At 32.7% G+C, this 21,088-nt stretch overlaps 7 protein-coding genes and 3 pseudogenes across 10 annotated transcripts, besides 17 other annotated features; 6 read left to right on the forward strand and 4 right to left on the reverse strand.

The window, feature by feature from the left end:
- Window positions 1–158: 158 nt before the first annotated feature.
- Window positions 159–1,457, forward strand: TVAGG3_0110320 (glycosyltransferase family; the record flags this gene model as incomplete). The annotated part of the gene is made up of 1 exon (XM_001301165.1): window positions 159–1,457. One exon carries the CDS (start codon window positions 159–161, stop codon window positions 1,455–1,457), a length of 1,299 nt encoding a protein of 432 aa, XP_001301166.1.
- Window positions 1,458–1,945: 488 nt separating this feature from the next.
- On the reverse strand, window positions 1,946–2,641 carry TVAGG3_0110330 (uncharacterized protein; the record flags this gene model as incomplete). Its single annotated transcript, XM_001288295.2, has 1 exon — window positions 2,012–2,641. The coding sequence occupies one exon, from the start codon at window positions 2,639–2,641 to the stop codon at window positions 2,012–2,014; it is 630 nt and encodes a 209-aa protein (XP_001288296.1).
- Window positions 2,642–2,873: 232 nt separating this feature from the next.
- Window positions 2,874–2,910: a mobile genetic element.
- Window positions 2,874–2,910: a terminal%2Cinverted (terminal inverted repeat of Banshee-A3 transposon ID:TVAGG3_0110340).
- Window positions 2,911–3,625: 715 nt separating this feature from the next.
- Window positions 3,626–3,663: a terminal%2Cinverted (terminal inverted repeat of MuDR-5_TvMULE4 transposon ID:TVAGG3_0110350).
- Window positions 3,626–6,034: a mobile genetic element.
- Window positions 4,381–4,617, forward strand: TVAGG3_0110360 (MULE transposase domain-containing protein; the record flags this gene model as incomplete). Its single annotated transcript, XM_051223133.1, has 1 exon — window positions 4,381–4,617. A coding segment is annotated over one exon (237 nt), but the record flags the coding sequence as incomplete, so codon positions are not given.
- Window positions 4,756–5,822, forward strand: TVAGG3_0110370 (annotated as a pseudogene). The gene has a single exon. A coding segment is annotated over exon 1 (1,067 nt).
- Window positions 5,997–6,034: a terminal%2Cinverted (terminal inverted repeat of MuDR-5_TvMULE4 transposon ID:TVAGG3_0110350).
- Window positions 6,035–6,154: 120 nt separating this feature from the next.
- Window positions 6,155–6,188: a terminal%2Cinverted (terminal inverted repeat of MuDR-4N1_TV transposon ID:TVAGG3_0110380).
- Window positions 6,155–7,050: a mobile genetic element.
- Window positions 7,022–7,050: a terminal%2Cinverted (terminal inverted repeat of MuDR-4N1_TV transposon ID:TVAGG3_0110380).
- A 700-nt stretch (window positions 7,051–7,750) lies between these two features.
- Window positions 7,751–7,772: a terminal%2Cinverted (terminal inverted repeat of Kolobok-1_TV transposon ID:TVAGG3_0110390).
- Window positions 7,751–10,750: a mobile genetic element.
- TVAGG3_0110400 (uncharacterized protein) lies at window positions 8,137–9,429 on the reverse strand (the record flags this gene model as incomplete). The annotated part of the gene is made up of 1 exon (XM_051223134.1): window positions 8,137–9,429. One exon carries the CDS (start codon window positions 9,427–9,429, stop codon window positions 8,137–8,139), a length of 1,293 nt encoding a protein of 430 aa, XP_051108120.1.
- Window positions 10,751–10,873: 123 nt separating the features above from the next.
- Window positions 10,874–10,901: a terminal%2Cinverted (terminal inverted repeat of Mariner transposon ID:TVAGG3_0110410).
- Window positions 10,874–12,174: a mobile genetic element.
- Window positions 10,954–12,079, reverse strand: TVAGG3_0110420 (annotated as a pseudogene). The gene has a single exon. A coding segment is annotated over exon 1 (1,126 nt).
- Window positions 12,147–12,174: a terminal%2Cinverted (terminal inverted repeat of Mariner transposon ID:TVAGG3_0110410).
- A 245-nt stretch (window positions 12,175–12,419) lies between these two features.
- Window positions 12,420–12,457: a mobile genetic element.
- Window positions 12,420–12,457: a terminal%2Cinverted (terminal inverted repeat of Banshee-A3 transposon ID:TVAGG3_0110440).
- A 481-nt stretch (window positions 12,458–12,938) lies between these two features.
- Window positions 12,939–13,625: a terminal%2Cinverted (terminal inverted repeat of Maverick-1C transposon ID:TVAGG3_0110450).
- Window positions 12,939–21,088: part of a mobile genetic element that runs on past the window's edge.
- Window positions 14,521–15,135, reverse strand: TVAGG3_0110460 (uncharacterized protein; the record flags this gene model as incomplete). The annotated part of the gene is made up of 1 exon (XM_051223135.1): window positions 14,521–15,135. The coding sequence occupies one exon, from the start codon at window positions 15,133–15,135 to the stop codon at window positions 14,521–14,523; it is 615 nt and encodes a 204-aa protein (XP_051108121.1).
- Window positions 15,490–16,113, forward strand: TVAGG3_0110470 (protein of unknown function, DUF4106 family; the record flags this gene model as incomplete). The annotated part of the gene is made up of 1 exon (XM_051223136.1): window positions 15,490–16,113. The coding sequence occupies one exon, from the start codon at window positions 15,490–15,492 to the stop codon at window positions 16,111–16,113; it is 624 nt and encodes a 207-aa protein (XP_051108122.1).
- TVAGG3_0110480 lies at window positions 16,537–18,868 on the forward strand (annotated as a pseudogene). The gene has a single exon. A coding segment is annotated over exon 1 (2,332 nt).
- TVAGG3_0110490 (organellar and viral DNA polymerase type B) lies at window positions 18,937–20,931 on the forward strand (the record flags this gene model as incomplete). Its single annotated transcript, XM_051223137.1, has 1 exon — window positions 18,937–20,931. The coding sequence occupies one exon, from the start codon at window positions 18,937–18,939 to the stop codon at window positions 20,929–20,931; it is 1,995 nt and encodes a 664-aa protein (XP_051108123.1).

Genomic DNA, 21,088 nt, shown 5'->3' on the forward strand with positions numbered 1-21,088 from the left:
GCTCTTCAGATAGAAAGATAGAGACGCCCAAAATCTTATAAAAAATTGAATAACCTCTCAATTTTGAATTTCCAGAATTAAAGAGTTTGATATTGCACATCTTGGTTGACTATAATTATGAAATTGAGGGAATTGAAAAGTCAATTGAAATTCAATCAATGGATTGTAAAAAAATATGTGAATATTGTCTTTTATACATTGAATTTATACAAGTATATGCTGCCATTCTATTATATTTAAAAGCCCTTCATGATCAACCAAACTTAGATAACTCTATTGCAGTTTTTTATCCAACTCAACCATTAACAACGGGTTATGAGTGGTGGTATAATCTTCCATATCTAAAATTTTACTCAATAGTTACTCACGAGCCAGATGAAAGCTTGAATTTTTCGAAAATGACTTTAAAACCATTCGAAAATATCAATCAAGTGCCTAAAAACTTTACGACACAATCAATTGTACATGTGACATTAATGCCAGAAGTATTTTACCAGCGAGAAATGATTGTTCAAAACGGCAAAATAATCAGATTATTTTCCTTCGCCGAAGCAAATTTTTGGTATCCAGTCAAGAGAACTACAAGATATTTTGACGAGTTAGTACATTATGTCCAGCATTGGACTATGTATGGCCATAATATTCATGATTTTCTATGTGCAATGATGTTTGTACCCAAAGATTTAATGGAAAAGGGGATAGTTGTTGTCAGCCCACATCTTTTTCAAAAAATTACCTATGATATTGCTCGATATCTTGATTTGAATATTACATTTGTTTCTATTAAAGATAATGAGCAATTTTTTGTAAGAAAATTATGGATTGTTCATACATTAGAGCTTGCCCATGGTTATGCAAGTGGCGGCTTCCAAAAAATACGAGAAATTGTCTTCAAAAAAGAAGATTATAAATATATTATGCCAGAAAGATACGTAGTTGCAAACCGACCGAAAAAATCACTAAGGTGCATCAGTGATGCAAACTATCTTGTTAAAATTCTCAACGAAAACACAATAATTGAAAAAGGATCCAAATGGATTAGAGATGACAAGTTTTATGATGTTCCTTTGGCCGAAATTATTAAGTACTGGATGTCATTAAAGATATTAGTTACAATACAAGGGTCTGGTATTTATAATTCTATTTTTATGCACGAAACGACAGGAATGGTGTTATTATTTTCAAATGTAGCTGATGGGCCAAATATGCAGCTATGTAGCCATCTTCATATTTTCATGATTGGCGTTATTCATCCAAATATGCAATTTAGAAATAAGAAACCACAGATGACCAACTATACCGATATGGTCACATATACGCAAAGAGTTGTTGATGCAGTATATCACGGTTCATGGACAAACCTTGAAGGTGTGCGAGGATATTACGAACCTGCTTATCCAGTGACTAATGTAACATATTTCATACTAAATTATAATGAGTATATAAGGCACTGGTGAGAATATTATAGATTTATATATTAAATATTAGAATAAATTGTTTGAATTTTTTGCTTTTTAGTTTTAAATCTATTAATTTTATATAAATGTAATTTGTTTGAATATGTGAATCATCTTATTAAGAAAATGATCGACATATACTTATATTTGTTTTCAAAATTCGTAATAAGCCAATTTTGATAAAGAACAATTGAAGAAATATTACATGTATAGAATCTATTAGAATATTTGATTGTCAAAATCGTAAAATACTAATGATAACCAATACATTTCCCTTTGTTCATTAGTATTCTAATCAAATGCTTGTGTCATATAAATATATATCGGCAATAGATTATTTGCTCAATTTATAAAATCAAAACATGCGAAATATCATCAGAAATTTAATACAGTATTGAATATATGCACACTGAGACTGCATGTCTCCCACAATCAGACACTTTTATAAAATTTTTATATAACTATCATGAAATAAAAAATATCATTTTGTAATATAAACGTTATTTAATATTTAATATACTATAGGGAAAATAATTTGATTGGTTTGCAACATGTTATGGGTAATTAAGTGTTCTAGGTGGTTTTTGCAATTTGAAGTTATTCGAAGTTAGATATGATACAAATAGAATAATATGAAGCGCTGCAAATAAATATCTGAAGACATTTCTTTGCTTCTCTGGTGAAATTGATAAGATTTCGTTCATGAATTTCGTAGGAGCCTTGAATGCAAGACGAACTGTGTCAACAAGGTTAGCTTTCTCTTTAAGACAATCTTCTTCGAGATATGGCTGGTTGAGAGGTACAGATGATGTTGTTGAAGAATATTCTTCCGAAGTGACCGAGCTTGTTGATGATCTGGATGGAGTGTATGCTTGTCTCTTTTGTGACTTTGTACTTGTTGATAAGTAATCAATTCTAAGGTTAGCAACGTGTTCTCTGCTTGGAGCAAGCTGTAATGTAGCTCTCTTACCTCTAGATTCCATGAATTCACGAAGCTGAAGAATCATTGTACGCTTTAAATATGGTGGATCGATTTGAAGATCATTTTTACGGCACATGTTCAATAAGGCCTGGGCTGAGTTATTCGCAAGATCTTCCCAGTCGAAAGCGGCATCGCCTCCCAACGAAAAACCAAATAATGGATCGTTTGCTGAGATTGGAAAGAACTTGCGCTGCGCAAACATTGTCACCTTTTTGCTTCATTTCAAATTTTTGTTGCGAATTTTGACACCAGGCACTTTAAAAAGTTTACATTTGTAACGCTTTATTTTTGACATTTGTTTATGCCGAAGTTATCTTGATGTTGAAAAATCAAATAAAATTTTATATATTTCTGGTTCACGGTTGATGATTTTTTTTACTTTTTTTACTTTTTGCCGATTGATGATAATTTGTACAAAAATTAGAATTATTTTGTAATAAACAGAAATTCATCAAAAGTGACAGCTCTCAATTTTTTGACATTTGTAAATTCTAAATTGAATGAGAAAAATGAAATAATACTAAGCATAATACAATATTCTAGATTTAATTATAATTAGGAAAAGTTAGTTTTGAGAGTACTTTTCATAGGCATATAGAATGAAATCTTCTGAAAAATAATATCACATAAACTCATATTATTTTCTAATATATAACTATTTTATATAAAAAAATTCAATGATCTTAAAAGCGAAGGATAAACCTCAAAATTTACGAATATAATGAGTGGGAATATAATGCTTATCTATCATAAAACCATATGAAATATCAATTTTTGCTTTACGCCTAATTTTTGACGACAATTAGCAAAAAATGTTAAATGTTAACACTCAGTCCATTTGAATATGAAAAATAAAATTGACTTTGATTAAATGTTTTTATTTATCATGCAATTCTTCTTGCGACCAAAGATTTGAATAAAAGTTCAAAAAATAAGATAGCTTAAAAAATAATATACGGTAGTGTTTACTAATAGATGAATAGTATATAAATTCTATTAAAATGGATTTGATCCAAAAAAATATATAAAATTTGATCATAAATAAAATCGTTTTAAATTACTTCTTCATTTAAATTATAACAATTATTTTTGGTTTTATATTTTTTTGGATCAAATCCATTTTAATAGAATTTATATACTATTCATCTATTAGTAAACACTACCGTATATTATTTTTTAAGCTATCGAGAAAGGGACAGACTAGCCCATTGTCACTTTTTAATTTCGCAAATGAACGCTTATGGAGTGGAGTTTTTGGGTAAATCTGATTTGCTTATAAATGAAATAAAATTAAAAGAAACCATATTGGCATTATATTATGCAAAAATAAATAATCTTACTTAGTACTTTTAAAGTTAATTTCAGAAAAAATTTGACACAATGGTATCCGGCACATACAAGTGGTGTACAACCAAAATATAAGTTGGTTTAAACATATATTGCTATATCTCATGATCTTACTTAGTACTTTTAAAGTTAATTTCAGAAAAAAATTGACACAATGGTATCCGGCACATACAAGTGGTGTACAACCAAAATATAAGTTGGTTTAAACATATATTGCTATATCTCATGATCTTACTTAGTACTTTTAAAGTTAATTTCAGAAAAAATTTGACACAATGGTATCCGGCACATACAAGTGGTGTACAACCAAAATATAAGTTGGTTTAAACATATATTGCTATATCTCATGATCTTACTTAGTACTTTTAAAGTTAATTTCAGAAAAAATTTGACACAATAGTATCCGGCACATACAAGTGGTGTACAACCAAAATTTCATATCCCTAGTTTTACATTTATGTTTAGTTTTATTTCACCTAATTTTCAAAGATCATAATTGAATTAGATGGCCAAGCTATTCAAAACACGACCAAGCTTATCAAAATAAGACCAATATATTCAAAATTCTTTATTCTTTCAAATCATTTCATTTTAATGCAGATCCAAGATCACGAACTCACATATATCGAGTTGCTTAAGTATGGAGTGCAACAAGAAATACAAGCAGGTTGTAGTTATTCATATAAAACTAGGAAAGAAAGAAATCAAATCCAATTTAATTGTAAGTGGCCGAATTGTCCATGTCGCTTCCTTGTTGATACACTTCCCGATGACAAGTACCACATACGAAAATGTATTAACACCCACAATCATTCTGCCCCTTTTCCAAACAAATCACAACAAATTACATCATATTTTTATAGATCTTATTTAACAAGATATTTTGAATCAAATCAAGACCGTGTTTACGCACAATTAAGGTGTTTCAAAGATCTTAATATCCCATTTGATAGTGGGATCATTCCGGAAATGTTTCAACAATCTACAGATGCTTTAAAAAAGTTTTCTAAACGCCTTCATGCAATCAATACCCGTTTCTCAGCGGATGATGTTACATCTCTTGCAATTTTTGTCGACATGGTTAAGAGTCATTCTCCGGATGATCTCATCGAGTTTATTCACGACCCAGATCGTATGATTTTCTATTACGCCCCATTCGAAGCAAATGCTTTTTCACATCAAATACAAACTTATCACATTGATTCCACTTATAAGCTCTTGCGCTCTCGCATACCATTTTATGCCGTCACTGGCAAATTCGCGGAATCAATTGTTTTTCCGTTTTTGTATTTTTTCGTTTGGCCTGACACAAGTGAAAATATACAAGTTTGTCTCACAGCATATTTTGGCTCCATCAATCGCGAACCATCTTATTTTTCAATGGACTGCGCACCTCAAATCACAAATGCTGTTGAAACAGCCATCCCTTATGCCAGATCATTTGGTGTGGCGTTCATGTGTTGCGCGCTGTCATGAGAAAGGCTGAAAAGTTTCAAGATCGTTCCAACTTCGAAACTTTCTATAACTTAATGAAGTTATTGGTCTTTGGTTCTGAAGAGGAAGAAATTGATCCTGATGAAGTTTACAACAATTTAGAAGAAATTTTAAATGAGGAACCTGCTGCCCGTGAATATTTTGACCGACAGTGGCGCCATCATCTTGACAGGTGGATGCTTCGCTATAGAAATGAAGGAGATGGAACAAACAACATCTCGGAATCACATTTCAAGGTTTTGAAGCACCAGTACTTCCCAGAAAGGCGAAATCTTCGACTCGATGAACTTGTCATCGAGTTATATTCCAGTGTTGTTCCTTCATTCCTGATTAAGTTGCAAATTAAAGGTCTGGATTCAGAGAGAAGTGTTAAAGTTATCAAAAAAGTCACAAGAGATTTCGAAGAAATGACACAATTTAAAAAAGTCGAATGCATCAGTATGCTTGAAGCTGTTCAGAAAGGTCTGAAAAATGATACACTTGATCCCAACATTGTTTACTCAACATTAAAAATATTATTGCAAAGAAAACATTTGATTTAATAAACATTTAATTTATTATAATTAATTTTTTATTACAGTATAGTAAAAAATGCTATAAATAAATTATTATATTTTATTAAAATGTGACTTTTAATAGTAAGTGAATAAAATAAATCAGGAATTGGGAAAGAAATAAGGTTAATTAAAAATAATGAAAATTACAAGTTTAAGGTTAATGAAAAAGTGACAATGGGCGAGTTTGTCCCCCACTCTTAAGCTATCTTATTTTTTGAACTTTTATTCAAATCTTTGGTCGCAAGAAGAATTGCATGATAAATAAAAACATTTAATCAAAGTCAATTTTATTTTTCATATTCAAATGGACTGAGTGTGGGAACAGGACAAATTTGCCACACGGCACTTTTTTAAAAAAAAATTAATGGAGCGGAGCGATACTCTGCTGCAGGAGCCCCAAGGCTCCCAATCATTACGAAAGGGAGCCTCAGGGCTCCTGAGAATCCATCAGCAGAGGCCTTTTCATTTGGCCTCTGCTGATCAAAGATTCGGCGAAGCCATTCTTCGTCTCAGGAGCCCCAAGGCTCCCAATCATTACGAAAGGGAGCCTCAGGGCTCCTGAGAATCCATCAGCAGAGGCCTTTTCATTTGGCCTCTGCTGATCAAAGATTCGGCGAAGCCATTCTTCGTCTCAGGAGCCCCAAGGCTCCCAATCATTACGAAAGGGAGCCTCAGGGCTCCTGAGAATCCATCAGCAGAGGCCTTTTCATTTGGCCTCTGCTGATCAAAGATTCGGCGAAGCCATTCTTCGTCTCAGGAGCCCCAAGGCTCCCAATCATTACGAAAGGGAGCCTCGGGGCTCCTGAGAAACCTCTTTGAGAAGGTTTTCTTAAAGAAAACCTTCTCAAAGATGATTGTCAGCATTCACTCAAAATCTACCAAGAGTTTCAAAGTTTCAAATCTATCTGAAATGAAGCTTTGAATCTCTTGTATATCTAATTGTAGAGGTACCTTTTCAAAATGTCTTCTATTGATTAAATTTAATCAGTAAAAGTCATTTTGAAAAGGTACATCTCTATAATTGCTATTGAGCATTCACTCTTGGAACCTTGGAGCTCTTGTGTAGTGCATGAAAACTCCAAGATTCTAGCATAAAACATATATCATAGACATAATTTCTTCAAATATAATTTAAGGTTATTTTTTAAAAAAATAGAAAAGCATAATTTAAGGTTATTGAAAAAGTGACACCTGGCAAATTTGTCCCGCACTCGACTGAGTGTTAACATTTAACATTTTTTGCTAATTGTCGTCAAAAATTAGGCGTAAAGCAAAAATTGATATTTCATATGGTTTTATGATAGATAAGCATTATATTCCCACTCATTATATTCGTAAATTTTGAGGTTTATCCTTCGCTTTTAAGATCATTGAATTTGATTTTTATATAAAATAGTTATATATTAGAAAATAATATGAGTTTATGTGATATTATTTTTCAGAAGATTTTGTGTTCTTCTTCAAAATTTTATTTTTTATTAAAAAGAATCTTTACTGTTGCATGCTAAGTTCGGTCAACGATAGAAATTGAGTGGAAATTAATCGTCGAGGAAGTATGATTATGTAAAGTAAAAAAAATGTTGTGGGATTTTTAATATTATATATTATTTTATAATAAATTTTTTTTGAGTCATTTTAAGAAGCACATATAATTTTTTGAATTTAAAAATTAAAGTAGTGTCAAACGAATTTATCACTTAATTTAATACTCAGATTTCTTAAAATTAATGAAAAAAGGTTTTCTGAGAACTTTTGAGAATGGTTTTCAAATCCCATTATTGAAAATATATAGGTATTGTATGAAATTCAAACTCTATATTTATTAAAATTCTAAATTTTTAATAAAATAACTTTTCAGAGGAATATGATTTTGAATGGTTGATTAATAAGTATAAAAATGTCTACGATTTTAAGGGTATAGTAAACTCAAAATTCTAGAGTTTTGAGAGTGCCAATAAACTCTATAGGCCTATATATATCTATATTTTAAAGGAGAGGTTACGCCATAATATTTGATATTATAAATTATTAATTCAAAATAAAAGTAGAAAATGAAACTAATTTTATTCTAACCTATATAAATATATCAATAATCTAAAATGATTATAGTCTGAACTATATTTTACCAGATTATCAAATATAAGAGAAATGAAATAAGGCATAAAAATATCATAGCATAATTATTGGATAAATGCATTAATAAATTATTTATATCATAATGAGAAAAAATCAAAATAAGAAAATGAGCATAATAATAATTTAATTAAAAACAAAAACAATAAATAAAATGTAATTTTCGTTAATCAAAGTCATCAATGTCTTCGTCTTCTGATTCCCATTCGGACTTGAAAACTTGATAATCTCCTCCTGGTACACTCTGAATGGATTTTTTGTATTTGTTCTGTTTTTTAGAACCTTTTGTAACAGTTTTTTGTTTCAATATCATTTTGGAGTAACAATTCTCTTCAAATGATTTGACACAATCTTCTGGAAGTGGGGGAAGATGTAATGCTTTTTGTATATCTCCGAGAAAATGCTCTGGATCATTCCATTCTAAGATTGCAACGTTAACTCTAATGTTAATGTTCTTCCAGGCTCTTGATTTGTCCAAATAGCATGCAATTTTGGAGTTAAACGCTTCATTCATGCAGGTAGATCCAATGGAAGAAACTTTGGAAACTATGGGTGTCCATTTGTGAACCCAGTCATAGAGCATGAATTGAAGTTGGATCGAATTGACACCTTTTTGCCATTCAAAGCATTTGTAATTGTGCGGTTCGCAAAAAGAATGATTGCCTACGTAATGGTAGACACAATTCTCCCACATTTTCGTACGTTTGTCAATATTTTCTTCGGCAAAACATGACCAAAGCCACATACTTAGGCTTGCATTCAGACCCCAGAAAGGTCTCTCTATTTTTTCAATCTTCTGAGTCTTGTCGTTGAAAACTTCAACTGTCTTATGAGAAGCTGAGAACTTTGTAAAATCTTTTGAGATATTTTTTGATACATGACCTGGATCGAATCTTTCAAGATGAGAGACGCCAAATTCTTTAAAGACAGAGACACTTTTGTTATCTCGGTCTTTAATAATCTCTTTAACATCTTTCAAGATATTGTATTTCTTTAATTGCTTCAAGATGATTCGAGTTCCAGCACTTTCCATATTGTTGGAAGCTCCGGAATACTGAGCATGCTGTCTGTTTCCACCAATATGGTTGATGTTCACGCATGCAAGAACTCTTTTTGTGACAGCATCGAGCGCAGTTACTGTACAACTTGGCGAGTTTCGCCTGTGCGTCCATCTTGCATCAATGGATAAGTAACCACTGAAGGACTTTCTCGACAGCATTAGGGAAATACTTTTAAGTCTTCTAATCTTATCGTCACAAAATCTCTGTTGTCTCATGACACCACTCTTCACAGGGGGCTTAGTTCCACAAAGAGAAAGAAAGCGAGCACCTTTTGTATATGGCATTCCGGTCATTATGCAAGCACCAAGCATCTGTCGCGCTGAGAGTCGACGACGTTCGTGGAGTAAAATGTTATGCATTGCCTTTGTTTTCCGTTTTGGGTGAACAATATGGCCCATACAACAACAAAAAAATGAAATCCCGCCAAAAGTGAAAATTGAATAAAAAGTAATAATTAATAAATATATACTATATCATTAGATGAATATTTTGGAATAACATTTTAAAATCGAGGTTTTTCAATGGATAACGGTTCAATCAAAAATTTGACCCCATTTTAGAATCTACATTAAAAATGGAACATTTCTGTCGTTTCAAAATTCCAAAATAACGTTTCTATTCCTCTCAAAAGTAAAAATAAACTTTATTGGGGAAAAATATTTTTATTTTCCAAAAAAAAATGAAAACCTTAAATGCAAATCTAATTTTGATGCTTTTGTTTGTGATTTTTTGGATTTCGAAAAAAATTTGAAAATTCAGACAAGTTACCATTAACACTAATACGTTTCAGCGAGTCGGTCCCATCAGAGAAATTTTCATAAATCGGCGATATAATTTATTATTTCAGCAAAATATTCTCAGATCCAACTAGAATAAGGTCAAATTATACAAATTTAGCAAAGGCTAGTTATCCTACCTATTCAATTAACTTTAATTTTAAATAATTCAAGACAATTCTCAAAATTACCTTAATAATCGCGTTCTCTTCGCAAAATGACGATTCATCATTCACTACCAGCATAACTGAGGGCTTGTGCTCACAGAATAATACAGATAATTTACTTATTAATGCAAAATTTAGTACCAAAAGGTAATCATAGAAGATACAAAAAAAGTTTCTTTATTTTGATTGCTGATTTTATTTCTTCTAAAATTTACCAAATCTAAAAAATCCAAAATTGAATGCTATTGAATTTCATGTTTATGTAACATATACTATTTATTATATAAGGAATAAAAATTTTATAGTTTTAATCAAAAATAAAGGTGTACTAAATGCATACAAAACAAGGTATTTTTTACTCATCCAAAATATGTTAACAGTGCTATTTATATAATCAATATCCGAATTTCGAAATCATTTTGATGAAATCTTTATTTTAAAATTGAGTTGACTGTTAAAATCACCCGAGAAGAGGGATTATCTCAATGAAAAGTACATAAAATAGCAAACGCACAAGATGGCACTATGCAGCTTTATATTGTTATACAGGATGAACATATAAAATGTTTGGAAAACACTTACTTCGTTCTACAAATGTGTATCTCTTTATATCAAAGATTCTTCTCAAATTATTGAGAGACTTCTCTCAAAAAAAGGAAAATTTAATAACTAAAAAAAATTATGGCATAACCTCTCGTTTTGCATAGATATATATTTACATGGTCACAGAGCTTATTTTCATTGTCAAAACTTAAAAATTTTTAGTGGACTATCCCCTTAAGGAGGGAATTGTTCCTTATGAGGTATACATCATAACTATATACCTCATAAGGAACAATTCCCTCTTGATATCCTGGATATTTTTGAATATATTTTTTTAATTAAAGTTCTCAAAAGTATAGGGTGTCCAAAGGTGTGTTTAGCACAAACCTGAATACTGCGAATAGAAATAAACAAGTTACATATATATAAAGTTTATTTAAATATAATAACCATTGGATTCAATCACGCGTTCGCAGCGATCGATCCAGGCTTGAAAGACACGCTTTAAATCATCATGAGAAAATTGCTCAAATTGCTCTCTTACAAAATTTTCAAGATCATCTGGACTCGCGAATTCGCGTCCTTCAGCTCTCTTTTTTAGCGTGCCGAATATAAAAGTCAGAGAGTGCAATATCAGGTGAATAAATTGGGTTTGGAACAACTTTGACATTGTTTTCCACCAAGTAATTCATTACCTTATGACTTTTGTGAACTCTTGAATTATCAAAATGAATTGCAAACTTTTGTTTTTGTTGTTTGGATTTCTCAAACTCATCAGAATTGATAATTTGAGTAAGAACATTGTCAATTAGATACTGAGCATTCATCGTATTAGGTTTTTGAAGAATATCAATTGCGATGATGCCATTCACGCCCCAAAAAACCGACAACATCATCATTGGTGTGTCAATTTTTTTCTTCGGGAATGTTTGCGGATTTTCATCCTTCGGGATCCACATGATTTTGGCTTCTGTTGCATATTGAAACCAAGACTCGTCCCCTGTTACTAAAAAGCGAAACTTCTTGGATTGATACGCACGCAATATAGAGAGGAGCTCTTTCGAAGATTGGACTCTAGATTTTTTTTGAACTGAATTAAGGTTGTGCGGAACCCAACGTGTATACGCTAGTTTGTAGTTCAAATAATTGTGCAGATAATAACTGACTGTTGTACGTGGTATCTTTGTCATCTCCTCTATCCTTCTGAGTGATGCTCTTGGGTCTTCATCTAGCGCTTGAAGAATTGCTTTGATTTTTCTTTGATCCGGCGATTTTTTGTCAATTTTTATGATGGGCGTCTTTTTGTTCATGAAGTGATACATCCTAACATGATACGTTACAGTGGAATAGCTAGGAGCATCCATACCGAAGCATTTTACCAATGTCTCGTAGATTTTTTTACAGTCTTTGCATTTTTTTGCAAGAGCGAGGATGTTTTCATTATGATTCATTAAAAAAATGAAAAAAATCCCGCCAAAATTTCCCGCGAAACCGCCTCTTGTCTCAAAATTCATTTTATATCCCGGCATGGCGCCAAAATACAACATACTCATCATATACATATATTCATATTTTTAATATATATTTATAATCAGCATATATCTCCTTTAATAGCCTCATATAGAGCGCTGTGCTAAACGCACCTTTGGACACCCTATATTATCAAAAGTGATTTTTAAAAAATATCTCCAATTAATTAACTAATTAAAAGTATTATATTTTTAAAATTAAATAGTTTTTCAATTTTTTTGAAGGAATTGAGATACTTCCCACGACAATAAAATTGAGAGGTTTACATTATGACTGATCTTAGCATGCAACATTACAAAATATACATTTACTTTAATTAATATTTAAAAACGTGCTCTATCAAAAGTTCCAAAAATTCAATATTTTAGCTTTTCTGAGGTGTCACTTTTGATGAATTTCTGTTTACAACAATTTTTCATATGCTAAGATATAAAATGAAATCGTTCGTTTCTTTTCAGGAATGTAAAGTGCTTTTCTTATTCCTCACATCTATTCAATTTGTAATCATCTGCTTTTAATGGAAGCGTCGGATAGAACAGTCTAGGAAAATTTTCAAAGATAAAAATTTATAACATTTAGAATTAACGCATTAAAGTCCTTTCATGAGCCTTGTAGTGGATTTTTGGCCTTGTAGTGCCGATTTTATGACGATGTAAACCTCTTGACGACAATGTAAAGTTATATTTTACATGACATTTTCTGGTTTATGTAAGAAAAAGTGCTACTACAACACCCCTTTTTCGATAAAAAGGGATAAGACTTCAGTGAAGAACAAATATAGATCAAACAACAAAGAATCAATGAAAAAAAAAACTTATGAAGAAATAGATACTGAATCGAATAAAGCTCACCCAGATATTGTTCATAACTTATTTCTTCATAAGTTATACTAGTTAGTATACAAGTCATGGGTACGGAGGCACTGCGCACCTACTTACTCATTATATGTGAATTTGACACTTTACGAAACCGCTAACGTATATTTTACAACACAAACGACAACACTAACTTAACCTTAAATATTTACAAAGCCGCTAACCACTTCACTAACGAACTCACTAATGTAAAAAATAAACGTTCTCACTATCGTTCTCACTAACGACTTCACTAATGTTCTCATAAATTTTCCTCAATATCTTCATCATCAGTGTTAACCCTATTGTAGTCATACTTGAAGCCATAAACTTTCTCTAACTTCTTAACGTACAATTTACATAACTTACCTTCGTCATCGTATGGTTTAATGATATAACTATTTCTATCTTTATAAACAGTCAATGAAAAGTCAACTGGTCTCGGATGTATTTGAAAGAACATGTTATGCTCAGGAAGGAAGAATAAATGTTTAAATGTATGTTTTATACTGTGGAATTCGAATGAGTTGCTTTTGTTCTGTCATTTACATCCAAATAAAAATTTTCAGTAAAATAAAAAATAAACTTAAAAATTAATGATATCACCACCCTCACACGTATGAAAACATAGCACAAAAATAAATTTAGGTGAAGTGGTGAAATCTCACCTCTTTTTTTCACCCGGTTTTTCACCCTGTTGAATTCATTGCTTTATAACTCTCTTCCTTGGTTTCTTTTTAGTTGCTTTCTTCACGTCTGTCTCCAACTTGATTGTCTTTCTTCTTCGGCCGTAATGATACCAGTTACTTCCACCAGTCAATGGGTCAAATGGTCTTTCGTAAGGGTTTCCATACATTCCATAGGACCATACGGAAGAACTACTGGTGGAGAAGAAACATTTTCTTTAGTTCCATCGAATCTATTTAAATGCATTGTTTCACCTTTCATCTGGTCATTAAAGTCTTTTGCGTGTTTTGCAAACTCATCGTCCTTTCCTAAAGCATTTTCTGACTCAGTCGCAACCAAATTGGATGCTTTATTTATGAGCCCTATTTTATTTAATCTTAACTTCTTTGCAACCCAGCCTCCAATCTTCCCTTTATTTGCATCTAATGTCTTCGAAACCCTTCCTCCACTCATTTTATTTACTGCGTCATAAGCTCCAAGTGCTTTTGCTCCAAATGCTAATGCTTTTGTTCCCATTGCGCCTAAAGCTGCCCAAGCTACCATTTACACCATATTAAAATCATCTCTCTTCAACATTATCTCATAAAAGTTCTCATTACTGGAGAAAGTCAATGAAACATAAACGTTCTCATTCATAAACTTCTTTCTTATATCATCTATACGCTTCAAAATGTCTGAACAATTGCTAACATCTTCTACAACAGTTATTTCATCATGAATGACCTTCAAGAACAAGCTCATTTAATATGCAATTAAAATCATCTCAATAATGAGTCCATCCTTTCCGTCTTTGGGTAGCACAACATCTTTCATTGAAGAAGGTTCGACAAGTCTTATGTTAAACTTACTGACAAAGTTTGTTATACTATAATGCTTCGGCGGCGAATACATGTAGTTTGAAAGACATAATATAGATTCTTCAGCAAATTCACTTATACTGGATTTATAACAATGTTCTCACGAGACCAAATGCCACCAATTGACAATCTTGTAAGCAATCCTGCTGAACCTTCAACTGTAAACGTCGATGGTAACATTCCACGAAGGTCATCTATTGACATCGTTGAGTCACTGTATTTAAATATTTTCTTAAAGCAATCGTCATTATCTAACCACGCAATAGCTTTGAAGTTTTCATTCGAATATACATCTGCTTCATTAAATGTAAAACCTGACTTCTTTGCAGAGACGACTTTAAAATCTATTGAGTTTTTTTCAAAATTATATGCTATGGTAACTTCTGAAGGTAATGGATGTCCTTCCGCAGTCAGTTGTTCTCTCACTACCGTTTGAAGCTTTGTATTAAAAACTTTCATGTCATCTCCTGTATCTAAGTTCACATACACAGCAACAGGGAAACTATCTTGCTTCTTTGTTTCATCATTATACCTCAAAACATTAAAGTTCTTCAATAATATTGTTCTTCCTGCTGGAATACTTCGAACCTGTCTGATTTCAATAGCTTTCTCACCTCCTACATACTCTACCCAGTGTCTTGGATATTCATAAGTATACTGACTTTCTTGAATTTTGGTAGGTTTCATCATAACGTGTTCATAGTATATCTTTATACTCTTGTCAGTTAGACTCGGGTGTTATGTTCTGAATATTTCTGACTTGCATTTTTAATGGAGATAAAATGAAGCATTTAATACATGACGTAGATGAAGACATGAATGAAACTACAGACAAACTTAACTCTTCTCTTATTCTTCCTTTCAGTAAGGACTATGAGTTCTGTTCAAATGGTGTTATTTCTATTGTGGAAAGATGGGTTCAGGTAAGACATTTAACCTCATTCGTCATATACTCATAACAGAACGTTTAGGAAACGACTCTTACTATGACCAAATCATTATATCAGCAACTTCAGACTCTATGGACTCAACAGCGAAAACATTATGTCAAAAGTTCAAGCCTCTGTCGTTAAAGTTCCAGACAGTGAACTCATTGAATTTCTTCAACGTTACATTCGACGTAAGAGGAAATATTATGCCATCGTAGAGTTCATACAGTCAGGAATGCAAAAGACTTCTGAGGAGATGGAAAGAATTATTGACAAACACCACTTACGTCAATACTCAGGAGTTTACGATATGAAACGACTTACAAACTACATTCTGTCAAAACTTTCAAAATACCCCTTCAAAAAATATCCATCAAACACTTTATTAGTTTGCGACGACTTCGCTGGTAAAGGTTTAGTTTCAAAGCCTGACTCACTATTAGCTAACATCATTACTAAAGTCAGACATTACCATTTAACTGTAGCAATACTTATGCAAACATGGAGGTTTTTAGCTTTAAACATAAAACGTCTCATAACTGACTTCGTTATCTTTCAAGGTTTCTCACGCTATGATATTGAACTCATTTGGAAACAGTCAGGTATAACATTACCTTTTGAAGAAATTTGGGAAGCATATAAGTCTCTCATCTCTCCTCGTTCATACCTTGAGATTCATATCATGACTAATACCATTAAAGTCAAAAATATTCCATGGGAACGACCAACATTGTTTTAAAGTTTAACCTTCAATTGACTGATGGTAAACAAATTCCATGCATCTCTGTCGCCATTTCTGTTAATATTTTTGCTGTCATTCATATCATCCACTTCCCCATCCGTTAGCTTTTGAGGATATGCGTTAGAATAGCTGTTCTTAAATGAAGGCTTTTCACCTTTGAGAGCATAAACTCTATAACTTTCTGCATACTTTATGTTTGAACCTCCTGAGCCATCATTGACATAAATTTTTATAGGCTTCCACCCTTTGTTCATGTTCCTGCTTCTTCCCTTAGCTCTTTTGTTCAGTAGTTCTACATCTTTATACACAGCTCCTGTCTCAGTGAATTCAACAATATTTTCATTCGTTAGCTTTACATTCAAACCCTTGTCGAGTATATTGTTCATTTCATACATATAAAAGGTTTTTATTCTATATGAAATGAGAAGCAAATCCATCTTAGCTGGTGCCGTTAATGTTCCAATTGAACCAACATCAAATGTTGACTCACGAACGACAAACAATATTGTCATAAAGAACTATAGTTCAGAGTGTTTGAAAGAAAAAGAACCAGAACTTAAGTCGGGACCTTCGGTCTTGGAGCATGGCGCCGTGAATTTAAACTCAGCTTCAAGTGCAAACGCTAACGCTACATCAGATGTTAAGTTAGAGTATCCACCACTGGACCAAATTCTTTCAAGAGAAGCCAACGACAATCCTTACACAAATGTTCAAACAAATCCTTCAGATAACGTAGACCATTACCTTCTTCAGTTATACCAAACTATCTTACTCAAAGACGATAAGAAGCTTTTGACAAATCTTATAAGCAAGAACCAAATAATTCTAACAAAGGAGGACCTTGAAAATGTTATCTCACGAATAACAGGGAAACAATGTGTCATTGACTATCTCGACCCTGAAATCGAATGCTGTGGTCAAACTCCACTATTCATGAAAATAGGTAACATCCGCATCATTGAAACACCAGGAACTACAGGAGTTGAGTTTAAGTATAAATATTCGAATGAATATACAAAACTTTCAACAGAAATATAAACTTTGTTTGAAATATGTTTTAGTAAATTAAAGCAGTCAGGAGGGCTCTTTGAGCCCATCTTGGCGCTTTGCGCCGTCAGTCAAAAAAATTTCAAGTTAGCAATTTGTAATATCTATCCAAAACGTCTTCAACAGTATCGAACTCATCTTCATAATGCAAACCTAATCTTATTGACTTGGTGCAGTTTTCACTAACACAATATTTTTCTGTTCTCTTGACTGACATAACTAATTCATTTGTTTCATCAAACAGCAACAACCAAAGTTCATGACCTAATACATAACATTCATACTTTATATTTTTAGCTCTGAGTTCTCTTGTAAGCCGTTGCATTTAATATTTTCTAAAAAGTCAACTTCAACAGTCATTCGCGCTGGTGCCTTCAGTTCTACAGGCTCTCCTTGAAAGTCAACAAGTCTGAATTGCATGTCTTTCAAATTATGAGGACTAATGCGAACCCATTTACCTAAATGAGTTGCTATGACAGGAACGTTTGGAATGAACATTGAATTGACTGCATAACAGAAAGACTTATATTCTACTGAACCTTTTACTATTAACTCCTGAAATGCCTGTGACATTAGCTATTTTAGACTCAATGTATAAACAATTACCATAACATACGTATGGAAAGATTTCATCTCAATCGTTTTGTCAACACTTTTCAAAGGAAATGTCATATGGTATGCACCCAAAAGAAGTTGTACTCTATGACTCATTCTTGGTATCTTAAACTCCTTCGCATAACTGAACTTCAAAACTCCTGCAATAAGTTTAACATTCATTAAGTTTTCTTCGTTATCCTTGTTTATTGTAGTATTTATGAGAGCATTTAACACTCCAGCTAATGTTTCCATCTTATATTCTACATTATTGTGAAATCTTATTTCGTGCTTCTTTCCATCTATTTCAATCTCCATGAAATCTGTTTCATCTGTTATGACAAAAGTTGCGATAGTATTGAAGTCAACAACTCTGAAAGCAAGCGCTTCATTCTGTAGACCTAAGTTTGTTTGTAGCTTTACTGTCCCGTCATTCGTTTCTGTACTTTGGCAAATAGAACAACATTTTATTCTCATTAAAATATATGACTATTGCTGCATATGCGTATGAAACAAATGAAGCAAGAAGAGCACATGAACTAGTAAACGAAAACTCAACTTTAACCATTGAAGCAATGATTTAGTCATTGACGATGGAAAAACTAAAAAAGTCATTGATTTCGATACTTTTAACACGTATGACCCATTCATTACAATAAGTAAAGTTCCCATCATAAATGATGGAACGGTGCAATATATAAATTCTACAGTAGATGCCTCATTAGTGAAAGTACTGAATGTTCTCATTGAATTGTTAAAGAGCTTTCGATTTGACGACAACATTAAATGCCTAAAGAATTTAGTCATGAATGAGAAACAAATTCTCGGCGTTGCTGGTAGCAGTAATGATGTACACCTTATGACATTAGAATATTATAACGAACATAAAGATGAACTGAAAGGAGAGAAGGGTGACACCGGACCTCAAGGACCACAAGGAATACAAGGACCTCAAGGCGAAAACGGTTTGGATGGTGAAGATGGAAAGGATGGAAAAACTGCTAAATCATGGATATGGAACCTTATAAATACTGGTTTAACAGCTGCTTCATATGGAGTTCTTCATACCAAATCGGAAAGATATGGGCGGTACTTGGTGAAGAAGTTTTAAATGACGTTAAAAATGCTTTGAACTTCATTTCAAATGGTTCGGATACTATTAAAACTTTATCTGGTTGGATGCAAGAAACAAGGAGTCAAATAGATACTGTAAGACGTATAGCAAACAATGCACGTACGGGATTGGATACTTTACGAGAAGCACAAAATACACTAAAGGAAGCAAATGATATTCTTGGCTCAGTATCAGACATGCATGAAGATTGGCTTAAAGGTATTGACAAATCTTTAAAAAATCACAGTCAGTCTATTGCTGACTACAAGAAAAGTATAGATTTTTTACATAGTGCTATGGACGTCCATGATGGAAGCATAAGGAACTTACTTAATGCTAACAATAACTTACCAGGAACTATTAAAGCATTTATAAAGTCCTTTGTAAAACCTGGTGCTCTAACATTTAGGTCTTTGAGAGCAAGAGCATTGAAGTCAAGAGATGCAGAAACTCCAACAGAACCTACAGAAGGAACTGAAACAACAGAAACTCCAGAAGAACCACCAAAACCAACAGCTAATGAAATATTGTTCGAATATTTTCCAAGGTACTCTGTTCTCATTGCATACATTCAAGAAATACTTAAGAAAGCAGACTTGACTTTAGGAGATGATGAAAGTTCTGTATATCTTTCGTTCCAGTTTCAAATAGCAGAACTTTTGAGACAGATATGCTTAATGTATGACAACATCTCTGATTTCACAAGATATGATGACGACCATGACCCCGAACACGGTGAAGAAGAAGTTTTACAAACATCCATTAAGACAGGAAAGGTTTTAACTCAAAGTCTCATTATTGACACCAAAGATGGCGAAGTGGACGTTCTTCAAGAGCTGAAGAAAAATACTTCTTCGGGAGGTGGTGGTAGGCATGAACTTGAAATAAATGAGATAGAAGAGAAATTAGCCGAAAAAGCAGATAAAAACCATGTTCATTATATAACTTCAGACGAACAGATTATAACGGACTACCATGGATATTTAACACAGGATGAACAAATAAGCACTGAAGATGTTAATGAAAGAAGATATAAATTCATTCGTGCTAAAGGTTATGACATACACTGTACTGTACAGTATGACACAGGTAAAGCACCAGAAGCATTTGGTTATAACGATGAAATTTATGCTTCATACTTCTTTGTTAACGGTGTATTAGTTGAACCAAGATTTACTTTGAGAGTTAAGGCAAAAATAACGTTTGAAGATGCTATTAAAAGTAAAGCTGACAAAGTTGAACTTGAAGCAATGAACAAAGTTTTGAAATCTCATAAACACAACATCTCCGATATAAATGAACTTCAAGCTACATTAAATAGTAAAGCTGACAAGAACCATACACATAAATCCTTCACTACTGTTAGAGCAGACGACATAATATTGAACTATACCCTTGGTTCAAGTGCACCTTTAAAGAATCCAAGTACAAGCGTAAAAGATACACTAAACTCCTTAAATAACAAATGTATGAATATCGAAGGTCATGTCAGAAACTTTGAAACACATGAACTACCAGCAATGTTAGATAAGAAAGCTGACAAAGAACATACACATAAATCCTTCACTACTGTTAGAGCAGACGACATAATATTGAACTATGATTTGGGTTCAAGTGCACCTTTAGAGAATCCGAGTACAAGCGTAAAAGATACTCTTAACAATTTAGATAACAGTTGCAGGAATATCGAAGATCATGCCAGAAACTTTGAAGCATATGAACTACCAACAATGTTAGATAAGAAAGCTGACAAAACAGAGCTTCAAACATTAAAGACTGAAATACTTCAAACATTATATCCTATAGGCTCTATTTATACGTCAATGAACTCAACAAATCCAGAAACAGTTTTGGGTTTTGGTATGTGGAAGCAGATTGTAGATAAATTCTTATACTGTGCTAACTCTTCAAAGCAAACAGGAGGTTCGAAGAAAATTAAAGAAGCAAACCTTCCACCGCACACTCATACAGGAACTACAAACACAACAGGTAGTCATTCACATTCAATAACAAAAAGAGGTTATACAAATCTTGCAGCAGGTTCGGATAGACAGGAATGAATAGATATGATATTTCAAGTGACCCAGTAGATTCAAGCGCAGGTATTTTCTGTGGAACCACAGGAAATCATTCACACACTTTCACAACAAATCCAACAGGCTCGGGTGCAGATTATATGCCACCATTTGTGACTATATTCGCATGGTACCGCGTTCA

Source organism: Trichomonas vaginalis, chromosome IV (assembly GCF_026262505.1).
Source record: "Trichomonas vaginalis G3 chromosome IV, whole genome shotgun sequence".
NCBI classification, from domain to species: domain Eukaryota; phylum Parabasalia; order Trichomonadida; family Trichomonadidae; genus Trichomonas; species Trichomonas vaginalis.